This window comes from Dasypus novemcinctus, chromosome 9 (genome assembly GCF_030445035.2).
Source record: "Dasypus novemcinctus isolate mDasNov1 chromosome 9, mDasNov1.1.hap2, whole genome shotgun sequence".
Taxonomy (NCBI): domain Eukaryota; kingdom Metazoa; phylum Chordata; class Mammalia; order Cingulata; family Dasypodidae; genus Dasypus; species Dasypus novemcinctus.
Genome location: NC_080681.1, coordinates 26,634,217 through 26,646,915, shown reverse-complemented (window position 1 = coordinate 26,646,915; position 12,699 = coordinate 26,634,217). Strand labels below are relative to the sequence as shown.

Below are 12,699 nucleotides of genomic sequence, written 5' to 3'. Positions count from 1 at the left end.
GATATATGTTATTCTTAGCATTCATTTTAAAAGAGTCAACTTGGAAAGTATGCTTTTCATGAGCCTTATTTCATGACAGTTAAGATAGCATCTATGGGAAGCAGATGTGGCTCAAGCAATTGGGTGCCCATGTACCATATGGGAGGTCCCGGGTCTGGTTCCTGGTGCCTCCTAAAGAAGACAAATCGATGCAATGAGATGATGTAATAAAGAGACGCAATGAGGAAACACAGTGAGAGACACAACGAGCATATGAGGTCCTGGGTTTGGTTTCTGGTGCCTCCTAAAAAAGATGAACACACACACAGATCACACAATGAACAGAGAGCAGACAGCGAGCACAAAACAATGAGGTGGGAGAAATAAATAAAATAAATCTTTAAAAAAAAAGATAACATCTTATGACTTGAACTGCTTAATTTTACAATTGTGTCGATCTGTGTAGGTGATTGATATTTCAGGTGAGTGTGAAATATATATATATGTTATTTCATCTTTACCCCTCCAGGAAAATCTCAACCATGATACTATTGTTTTTAATTTTTAATTTGCAAATGTTCAGGTAAATAGGATATTGGTGGGAATAATGTGTTTTCTTGTGAGAAGTTAGTGTGCATTTGATAATCCATGCTTTTGTATTTGGCTTGGGATTCAAGCAATAGAAGTGAGGTTGAAATTTGCCCCCATGTTTTCTCTTTGCCATATGTGTTGGCATAGATTTTTGGTTTGTTGAGAACATATATTTTAATGCATTTGCTTAATTTTTAGGAGTTTATGCATACAACTCTAAATAAAATTCCTTGAGAAATGACAGGGAGATCGTCTTTTCACATAAAATAGCCACTAATAACATTTTTAAAACCATGGTAAAATCATTCTGTAAAATGTTAGAATTTTCATATACTGTATCAAATTTTAGCAAAGCAATTCATTTGAGCAAATTCCAGGAAAATATTTTTCTCACTTACATTTAGGTTATTTTCCAAATTGTAAAAATAGGACTTTCCTCAAATTCTGAATTCTAATCATCTTGAGGAAAGAAATATATTTGAAACCTAAATTCAGAACATACTTCCTTGTCAGTGAGAAAGTCATGGCAAAGATGATAGAAGTTAAAATCTTGTGGAAGGCAGATGGCTGTTGTATGACAGACTTTTCAGTTTGGATTTTAAATCTGAGCATGTTGTTTGCTTTCTTTCTGGAAATACTGAAAAGTTTGCTTCACTTCATTTGCTACATGGGTAGATGACTGCAAAAAAATGTACAGGCTGACAAACACTGAATAATGAGGTTTTATTAATTTTTTTAGAGACCCATTTATTTCTGAATGTCTAAAATAACATTAGACAAATGTCTTCTGTCTTATATTACATGTGTTGTTGTTTTTCCCTTCTTTCTCCAGACATCTCGTGGGGAATTTGACTCCAGTGAATTTGAAGTTAGAAGGCGTTACCAAGACTTCCTTTGGTTGAAGGGAAAACTTGAAGAAGCACACCCTACCCTGATTATTCCAGTAAGCTTATACTTTTTTAAAAAATAGAATAGCTGCCATTTTGTCTTGTAAATCTTCAGGATGCCTAAAAACTAATTTCAGACCTGAAAATTCAGTGTAATTCCTTTATCTTAGAAACATTTGTTTCTGTTTCAATCTATTGCAGACATTTTAAATATTGTTATTATTTCTAAGTTTTGGTCCTAGCACTATGAAATTTTTAAAAATGATTTTCATAGGAAATGAACATATGTTCGATAATCTTTTAAAAATGAAATAGGGTGTAGAATTTCTTGTAAACCTGTGGAACATAATTCTCAGATACCTTTTTTTTCCCTCAGCCATTGCCAGAAAAGTTTATAGTGAAAGGAATGGTGGAACGCTTTAATGATGAGTTCATTGAGACACGCAGGAAGGCATTGCACAAGTTTTTGAACCGAATTGCTGATCACCCAACTTTAACATTTAATGAAGACTTCAAAGTTTTTCTTACTGCACAAGCTTGGGTAAAGACTTTTGATATATACTTACAATCCTTTAGTATTTTATGTATATAATTGGTTGAATGCTGCTTCTTCAGGCAGTGGTATCTTTCAATTAAGATGGATTTCTTTTTTTTTTTCTTTTAAAGATTGGAGAGAGATCCTTTAGGTATAACCCTGTGTCAATTCTATGAGTAGATATTACAGAAAACTATCCTCCATACATGCAAATACTCATAGTTCTTTTGATTGATGAATATTTTTTAATATCAGGGTGCTACCTGTATATATAGCCAATACTGAACATATACAAATATATTTCTTTTATTGATATTGATATTGAGTAAGAATTGGTCAGGGCATTTCAAATGATAACAGTCTTTATTAAATGAGTGGATGGACAGAGAGAGAAAGAGAGAGGGAGAGAGAAACAGAGAAGGAGAGAGAAAATACAATCTCCTTACTTTTCCTTCAGTTACCTAATGTGAAGGGTCTAATCTCTAGTATAGAAAGCTTAGATGTTTCTCTTTTTTTTTTTCTCTCTTTTTTCTTATGAAGTTATAGCTCAGTAAGAAAGATAATGGATAGGCCAGAGGGTAGTATTAAACAATTACTGACTGGTTTTGAGTTTTCTATCTCTCAGTTTTCACCAAAATGGTAGAAGCAAAAAAGTGGTTCATCTCCATTTTGACAGATAGTCCTGCTGCCTGTAAGCCTGTGTGGCTTATGGGAAATGAGTTTTTGTGGCCTGACTCCAGAGCCTTAGAAGCTGTTAGAAACAGTCTCTCTAGTCAGCAGCTACACAGCTTGCCAGGTGAGACTTGAGCTGTCTCTGATGATGTTACTTTGTCAAATGGTGCCCACAGCACCCCTGGCTGGCTGGGTTGTCAGGTCAAGGATGGCATCTGTTATTGTTTGCACACAAAATCATACGGACTTGGAAATAAGCATGTTTACTTTATATATATATATATACACATAAATATATATATTTCTTTATTATCATCAGGAAGTAGAATCTGGAGAAAGATGAACTGTATGTTATTTAATATTTGGGTTAGTTATGGATAATATTTTTTTCTGTATTTTATGTAGCCAACAATGTTATTAATAGATTTTTTTTCTTGTGTGTAGATTTTCAACTTCTTTTTGACCCAAAACTATGTTTTACAAGTGCTACAGTCATCATCAAACCCCATGTCCTCTTTTTTTTTAATGCTACCATACTTCTGAAGAGATACTTTTGTGTAATAAATCCTTTTATAGCATTTCATCTAATTTGCAAGTCTGTAGCTGTCTCTCATTGGTTGACTGTAAAATAGCTAGTTACATATTTTATTAAAAGTCTTTCTCTATAGACCACCAGTTAGTGGAAGTGGTGTCAGAATTTACCCCACCTCTGTTGGTAGGTTGCAAAGCTATTGTCCTGTGGTATCTATTTACAAACTCTCCTAGTGGCTTCAAGGAGGCAATTCAGGTTAATGCTTAACAGCAAAGCCTCTGGAGTCAGGCTGCCAGGGTTCCAGTCCTTTTTTCACCACTTATTTCCTCTTGGAACTTGATCTAAAGTTATTTAACCTTTCTGTGCCTCTATTATCTTCTGTAAAATGAGGATAATAAAAATAGAGGATTATTATCTCCATGCAAGTATAATGCCTGAAACATACTAGACTCTTACTGTATGCTAGCTATTATTATAACTAAAGAATTAAGGAAGTTTTCCTTTTCTCTTTTTCAGGGAGTACGTTAGGCCCAGAGAAATCTTCTCTCAATCGTTTTTCTATTAAATTCTGTTATAAAATATAGATTGCATATCTTGTCATCTTCTTATCTTCTCTAGTATCTCCCTGAGCACTATTCGCTCTGTTAAACCCTATTCTTTTAAAGATTTATGCTCTGAGGAAAGATGGCATACATGTTTTACACTAGTATTTTGAAAGGGAATATTATCAAGGAAACTGAGACTTAGAAGAGGAACTACCCTAATAAAACTCATCTCCTTCAAACTAACATTAAAACAGTTCTGTACTATGCTATTAAAAAAAGACATTTATGAAACATTTTTATTATCTTTATTTTATTCTTCTAATTAGATTCCTTTTATTATTGAATCTTGTGATATTTTTGCTAGCTTCACTACAAATATTTCATGTTTTGTTTCTAGGAACTCTCTTCTCACAAGAAGCAAGGGCCTGGATTACTAAGTCGAATGGGGCAAACAGTCAGAGCTGTTGCATCTTCAATGAGAGGAGTTAAAAACCGCCCAGAGGAGTTCATGGATATGCATAATTTTATTGAAACATTTAGCCAGAAAATAAATTTGATAGATAAAATATCACAGAGAATTTACAAGGAAGAAAAGGGTATGTAGAGTCACTGAAATGTGATTCCACAGTTGTTCATTTACTGATGGATCATCCTATTTGCTGGTATAGTATGGCAACATTAAGTTAGACTATCACCTTCAAAGTGGGGCTTATGCTAAGTCAACCTGTGAAAATTTCTAATTCCTAAACCATTTTGAAGATAGTTATGAGCAGTCCTCAATTGCTTTAATCAATTACTATATGTTCTAGTTTCCATTTATAGATTATATTGGCAAAACAAGCCCTGAGTTTATGAAGGTTTTGGGAATACTTGGTATAAATGAAGTTGGTATCATATGTTCAACACGGACCATACCTAAAAATCACAAAAGTAATGTTTTAGGACATACGGTTTCCATATTTTCTAGGAATTTTTTGGAAACTAGCACTCTGTACTAGACTTGTCTATGCATAGCAGATGGATTTATATTTTAGAAAATAGTTTTCTTCTCCTATTTTCTATCACCATTTTTTCCCCTATTTTCTGTTATTTATAGTTTATTAAGTTAGACTTTATTCCACAATTATTTTTTTTCTAATTGTAAGGAGATATATTTTGCATTCACCATAATTGCCATATTTTATTTTTATTTTTTTTAGGAGGTACCAGGGATTGAACCCAGGACCTTGTACATGGGAAGCAGGTGCTCAACCACTGAACTGCATCTGCTCCCTGAATGCCTTATTTTGCATTTACCTCGCATTCGCATTAAAAACAAATGACTAGCTGAGCAAATATATCCTAGTATATGTTGGTTGGAATTAGAGATGAGAAATTACTTAAAGACAAGCAAAAGTCCCTAATGGTGCTTATTTGTTTATTGTCTATGTTCTCTACGACTATAAGGTCCATGAGGACAAGTAGGGAAAAGGCTTGTTTTGTTTCTATTATCTTGATAACATCTAATCCATAGTAAGTGCTCAGTTAAAATGTGTTCGCTAATTGGAAAAAAATGAATGTACATAATATTTCAGATGGTGGTAGAAAAATTTGCTTTATCAAGAACCAATTGGTCATTAAAAGAGACAGAGAAAGAATTGGTACAGCTGACTCTACTTTGCCTTTTTTCTACCTTCCTTTTCTACTTAATGAATGGAATATAGTTTATGTATTGATTGTGTGAGTCTAATTCTAAAAGGAGATTCTTGGAGCATAGTGAGGTAGTATAGCAATTCAAAGAGTCATGTGGAGACTCTTGACACTTAAGAGATATATAGGTTATCAAATGCTCCATATTGACTGGTATAAGGGAACAGTTTTAAAATCTTTGCTATGTTTATGAACTGGTCAGAAGGAAAACTGAATTTTGTGATAGGCTTTATAAATTTGAGTTCTGATTTTCAGGGAGTGAAAGTCATTGACCCAAATGCGAGGGGCTTTAGTATGTGAATCCAAGATTTCCATCAGAATGATAAGACATTTTCTTCGGTAGCTTTGGGAAATAGTCACTCTTAGTTATATATGTCAATTTGTTCAAAGTCAAATCACAAAGAATCTGGTGATAGTTACTATTTCTCTTTTGATATTTTGTATTCATTTCTTTTTTTAATTTTATTGTGTATTGTGATTCCCAATTCAGTAAAATTGTATTGACCACATAAAGTGTTAATTCTCTGTGCTGGAGATTAAAGAAGGAAAAAGATGGTACTTGCCCTTTAACTGACAGTCTAGTTGGTTAAACAGATATATTAATAGATAAATTCATCTATTTATCTAGATTATGCACAACTTAATCTTTGCATAGAGATGTGATCTGAGTGCTATGTAAGCACAGTTTTGGATTTTAGGGAAGCTCTGTATGTAAAAATAAATATTGTACAAGTATAATGATACCCATTGACATACATACAGTTGAGAGATGAAATGAAGCAGAAAATTTTCTTTTCTAGAAATCTTAGTTTAGTATGGAATTACTTAAAAGATAGAGAGTTGATGTGGCTCAGTGGTTGAGTCCTGGCTTCCTGCATATGAGGTCCCAGGTCCGATCCGAGCCCGTTACCTAAAAAAATAAAAAATAAAAAAACTGAAAGGTATAGATTCAGGAGGGAGAGTTTGGAAGAACTCTACAGGTCAATAAATCTAATATCTTCCTTAGGTGTCATCTAATATTTACATTGTTTTTTTCTTTTTAGGTACTGGGGCCAGGGATTGAACCCAGGACCTCATATGTGGGAAGCCAGTGCTCAACCACTGAGCCACATCAGCTTTCCTGAGTTAGCATTTTCCATTGTTTTTGCTAGTTGTTTGTGTTTTTTTTCAGGAGGCACCGGGAACCAAACCCAGGACCTCCCATGTAGGAGGTGAAAGTAACCACTTGAGCCACATCGCTTCCCTCCATTGTTTTTTAATACTATTTTTTAATTTTTTTCAATTTATTTGAACATATGAACTATTGAAATTTAAGGATTTTAATTTAGAGCCCTGATGAAAGATTTTGGTCAACCCTAATGAGTAGTAAGATGATTAAAGATAATGTAATTTCATTATATTTCAATGAATAAAACATACCCACTGCCTATAAGTTCTCTAGCCATAAAAAGTTGATAGTGTCAAAATAAAAATGTAAAAATATTCAGATTTTAAAATGAACACCAAAGTTTTGAAATAATGGCTTTTCAGGCATTGAGGAATCTTTCATTAATTGCTTATTCATTCATTCTTTCATTGATATGAAAATGTTTAACACATTGTATATCAGACTTTGGGTTACAAAAGTTATCAGCCTCTGTGTTAAGGAGCCTGTGGTTTATGAATGTGTAGTTTATGCAAGCAATTATAATAAAGTGGGATAATGCTTTAATAGAAGTTTGAAATGAAAGGCTTATCATGGACATCTAAGAGTCCTTTGGAACCAGAGGAAATTTATGTGGGCTGGGATTTAAAAAATAAGTAATTCATTGGGTGGTAGAAATGGAATAGGTCAAAGCAATGGGACATGTACAAGTATCTGAAATGTGAAAAATCATGGGATATTCATGAATGAACTTGATTCAAAATATATGTGGGGAGAGAATCTCAGTAGTTGAATCTGGAGAGGCAAGAAGGGGACTGATCATAAAGACTTTCTCATTCACTCGGAAGTTTCAGTGTTATGTATTTTGACAAGAATGGAAAGAAGGAGAATAGTTCTGAGTCCCTTGCAGTAGTACAGGTAAGAGATGCTGATGGCACTGAAAGTAAAGATAGATAGATTAAGGTCTCAAAATGCTGGAATGGTTTTACAGGAATGAGTCTAGGACAACCACCATAATTTTTGGTTGGATGAATAGTGGTTACTATTAAGTAAGACATTCAAGAGAAGAGGGGGAAAGAAGACAAGTTTTGCCCATGAAACATTCAGGTATAGTTATGTGGAAGGCTGGTATTATATGTGGCTCTACAGATTAGGAGAAAAATTCAATCTAAAGATAATCTTAACGAGTTGGACTTTAATAAGAAGAAATGGAGTGGTTGTGATATGACTCCTATGGGTAAGAATTATGAGATGCATGCTCAAGAAATTGTAGCAGTCTCTACATGCTGATTCACAGAGGAGCAATTCTCTGGTTTCATTGTTGGTAAGGCTGTGTGTCCCATGTGGTTAGACAGAATACATAGCCTTTTGGTTCACAGTCTATCAAGGGAATATCAGCTTGTCAAGGCAGGAAATGCCAGATGTCCAAGTCTCTCTTTCTCATTTACCCAACTGAAACCTGTAACTTCATCCTTGGAAAACAGGATATAGAAAGAAGTTCTAAAGCCTGTGCTTATCCATACACATTGTACTCCTTGACTCTGCTATTATCTTGGGAAAATAGTCATAGGTTATAGTAAATGAATGGGCTGTGTGCTAATAAAATTATTAATAGAAACAGACATGACGTCATTTGTCTCATGGGCTGTAGTTTGTGAATGCCTAGTTAATGCTCACTTGAGTGACATAAAAAAGAGAAAAAGAGGAACATAATACAGTTCACAATGTTTTGTTCAGTTAAGAAAATGGATATGTTTATATTGATCTGAGAGCCTATAATCTCATTAAATTCTTATCTATAGGGTTATGCATAGTTCTTAAACTAATAATTTTGAGCCTAGAGACATAGCAGGTATCACACTTGTAATTTCAAAACTATGTAGTGCTCATTCAGAAGTTCATGATAGATATGGTGATCATAATAATTTATTTTCTAAACCAGAACATTTTTGAAAAGGATACTGTCATTGATTACACCTGGATGGTAGTAATTCAAAGACAAACCAGTATGGCCAGTCCATTTAATGATAGATGATATGCATTTTCTTAAGTTCATGAGCAAGTTCATGAGAAATAAGGTCCTTTCTTACTGTCTATTATATAGGGATTTTGAAAACTTCTGTAAATTGAAGAAATTAGTAAGAGATCATTACATTTTGTCTTTTAGAATATTTTGATGAAATGAAAGAATATGGCCCGATTCATATCCTGTGGTCGGCATCAGAAGAGGATCTCGTGGACACCCTGAAAGGTGTTGCCGGCTGCATTGATAAATGCTCTAAAGCCACTGAAAAACGCATGTATGGACTCTCAGAAGCCCTGCTTCCTGTTGTCCATGAGTATGTGCTTTATAGTGAAATGTTAATGGTAAGAACAGCTACTTATACTTATACCCGAGTCTATTACCTAACTATAAGCTCTCTAAAGGCAGTTTCTATTCCTGTCTTGTTCACCACTATCTTCCTATCCTAACGGGATGCTTTGCATGCAGATGGAAGCTAAATATCTGGTCATTGAGTAAAGGAATAAATGAATGGAAGAAAACATTAATAAAAGACTAGAATACACAGCAGCAACAAGAATAATGTATAAGATTACACATAGATTTAAAAGATCCTCAGTCAAGGTTTTCTTGAGACAATGATTAATTTCTTTGACCTTTTTTATTTTACTTTTTAAAATATTTTAGTGCTTTGGGGATTTCTTTTCAAGAAGGAGTTGCTTCCTCTTTTCCAATAAGTATATTAATTCATGGAGCACCATTATGTAGAAAATTCTTGAGTAGGATCTTGATGTTTGTTCTGTTGAGGTTGCTTCTAAAATGAAAGTCCTTAAGTTAAAGTATTTTCCCTTCACTATTTGAAAAGTCTTTTATTCCTCTTAAATCAAAGTTCTTTAAACTCCTTCAGTTCAAGTTCAAGTTTCCAGATATTTGGGATTTGCAATGCTTTCAACAGAGCTGATGTTTATCATCCAGTAGCCTTCTCTGCCGGCTGTCCCTTGCACTGCCAAACATACACCCTTGGGTCATTGGTGTTTTAGGGTAGAGGTGGGGGGAGGGTCCAACTTGCATTCCAATATAGCCCGTTCCTGCTGTTTACAATTGGAGCCATGTCTGGTTTCTGTTTTCCTATAATCATGACTTCTAGGGATTTTTTTAAACTTTGCCTCTGTCTCAGTGCTGGGATAACTGATCTACCTCTCACATGTTTAGGCCCTCCTTTGACCATCATTAATTATTTTGTGGGATATTTCAGGTTTCTGCTGTTACTTGACTTTACTGGGGTTTTGCTATAAACAAACCCTTCCTGCTTCCCAGAGGCCTCTGATGTTCTCGCTGAAATACTGCAGAGGTGTCTTATCTGACCTCCATGTTAACTGAAGATTTTGCTCTTCTCTTCTGTAAAACACGTGAAGGCCTGGATCTTGTAATGTCCTTCTCTTGTATGTCTTGTATTTCTGCTTTCACTAGTTGAGTTATTTGTGTACCCAGAAGCACTTGTATTTGTGTTCTTTAGTAGAATGTTATTACCTAGTTAATATTGTTAAAAATCAGCAAAATATGAGTACAAATACAGAGAGAGTCCTTATGTCTATGAAATTGAAATAGAATGGCTTAAGGGAAAGTGAGTTATCAAGGGAAAGGCACTGTAAAAGATTGGCAACAATTATAAAAGATCTAGGTAGCTTCTGTGATCAGATATCTTTACAAGGATGTTTTAAGTTTAAAGACACTGAAGTATGGAATCATACTTATTCAAGAAAAGAAGATGAAACCCCTATCAGTCAAAGAAAAGACCATGATTTCTCATTAAGAGCATGGCTAATTAATGAATATTTATACATTTTGAGCTAAAATGCTTAAGATGTGACTATACACTTTGAATTTCCCACCGTAATTGCCTGTTTTGATTAACGTCCCTTTGGAGTTGGATAAGAGGGCCTCTACTGATTGTAGGTATTTTCAGGTGAGCACCCCATGGTAAGTTCTCAGCTGCAACCAGTTCACACTATAGAATAAGTTTCTAGCGTTCCTGCTGATTTTTTTTTATTTGTTTTGTTCCTTGCTCTTTTTGAAGAATTGTGTATGACTAGACTGCTCCATTAAACATTGTGCATATGTAATGCTTAAACTGGTAAAATGTGCATTGGGATACCTAATAAAAGATTTGTGAAAAAAATCCTTGAATAGTTGCTCTCAATTTAGCTTTTGAAAATTCAAAAGAAAATTTAAGACTTTACGAAACCTGCAAATGACTGGTGGTAGCTTGCAGAGGAAAAGCTATTTATGTTTTAAAAGGTATATTTTTGTTATAGAAAAGTTTAGCAAAACTAAGTACAACCTATTTTATCCTCATGTTTTAATATGAAGGGTGTTATGAAAAGAAGAGACCAAATTCAAACAGAACTGGATTCCAAAGTTGAAGCGTTAACCTATAAAAAGGCGGATACTGATCTGGTAAGTTTTTTTAAGTCTCTCAATATAATCATATAGAATTCATCATCTAAAAATTTTATTAGCTGTCTTGAACTCCATTACATGATAGTTTCTGAGCATTCAGCAAATGATACTAAAATTTCTTCCAAAAAGAACTGAGTGAGCCTACAAGCTTAATAATACCTTTCTGCCTTATATCATTTCACCCATGGAGGAAAGTACAAAGTTACTTTTCTAAGAAGGATAAAGTATGTTAGAAAAAGGTATGTAATGTACCCAGCATTGTTCCAAAAGATTAATAGGTACTCAATAAATAAATAAATAAACCCATCTTGTGCTTGTTTTATAAGATATTTTTACAAAACAACATGGTTTTCCTATATACTTTTTCTACTTATTCTAAAATCTGTATAAAGGAAGTAACTTTGGTTTCAGATTTACTCCCTTCCTTAAAATACTTTATGGGAGTTTTCAAACACACATACAAAAAGGGAGATCTAATAATAAAAAGAACTCTCACATACCACCTGACTACAGCAATTAATATTTAACTTTTTGCCAAACTTTTATTTTATCTGTTTTTCCTCCATTTATGCATTTATTCTTTTGCTGAATTATTCTAGAGCAATCCCAAACTTATTTTATTAACCCCAACTATCTTAGTATTTGCTTATTTATTAGTTTTTCTTTATTAAAGAAGTTTTGGGTTTATAGAACAAACATGCAATACCTTGCATTGATGTGGAACACTTGTTAGAATTGATGATAGCACATTTTTATAATTGTGCTATTAACTGAAGTCCATAGTTTAATTTAAGGTTCACTGTGTAGTGTAGTTTCATGGATTATTTTTCTTCTGTCACCGTATATACAATCTAACATTTTCCCCTTTTAATCATATTCAGATACATATTTCAGTGCCGTTAATAGCATTCACAATATTGTGTTACAATCACCACCATCCATTACCAAAACATCTACATCATTCCAAATAGGAACCTTATACATTTTAAGCCTTAACTTCCCATTCCCTACCCTTATCCCACCCCCTGTAATCCATATTCTGGATTCTGAGTCTCTGAGTTTGCTTATTCTAATTGTTTCAAATAATGAGATCATACTATATTTGTCCTTTGGCTTATTTCACTCAACATGATTGTTGTCAAGGTTCATCCATGTTGTTGCATTTATCAGGACTTCAACCCTTTTTGTAGCTGAATACAATATTCCACTTTATGTATATACCACAGTTTGTTTATCCATTCATAAGCTGGTGGACACTTGGGTTGCTTCCATCTTCTGACAATTGTGAATAATGCTGCTATGAACATCATTGTGAAAATATATGTTCGAGTCCCTTCTTTCAGTTCTGTTGGGTACATACCCAGAAGTAATGATTGCCGGGTCATATGGTAGTGCTATAGTTAGCTTTCTGAGGAACTGGCAAACCGTCTTCCACAGCGACTGTATTATTATTGTTTCATTGCTACCAGCAAAGAATGAGTGTTCTGTTTCTCTGCCTCCTCGCTAATACTTATTTTCCTTTTTTTCTTCTTCTTTGTTTTCTTGCTTTTTTATTAGCAGCCATTCCAATGGGTGTGAAGTGGTATCTTGTTGTTTGGACTTACATTTCCCTGATGGCTAATGATGTTGAGCATCTTTTCATTTGCTTTTCTAGCCATTTACA

The 12,699-nt window shown here is 34.0% G+C and overlaps 1 protein-coding gene across 2 annotated transcripts in view; it reads left to right on the top strand.

Annotated features, from left to right (window-relative positions):
* Nucleotides 1–12,699, top strand: part of SNX7 (sorting nexin 7) — a 111,611-nt gene that overhangs the window by 30,960 nt on the left and 67,952 nt on the right. For both annotated transcript variants that reach the window (XM_004471694.3, XM_012530331.3), the window contains exons 3-7: nt 1,403–1,513; nt 1,834–1,998; nt 4,139–4,337; nt 8,742–8,941; nt 10,947–11,033. In XM_004471694.3, coding sequence (XP_004471751.1) covers nt 1,403–1,513; nt 1,834–1,998; nt 4,139–4,337; nt 8,742–8,941; nt 10,947–11,033 — 762 coding nt within the window. The remainder of the gene's footprint in view (nt 1–1,402; nt 1,514–1,833; nt 1,999–4,138; nt 4,338–8,741; nt 8,942–10,946; nt 11,034–12,699) is intronic.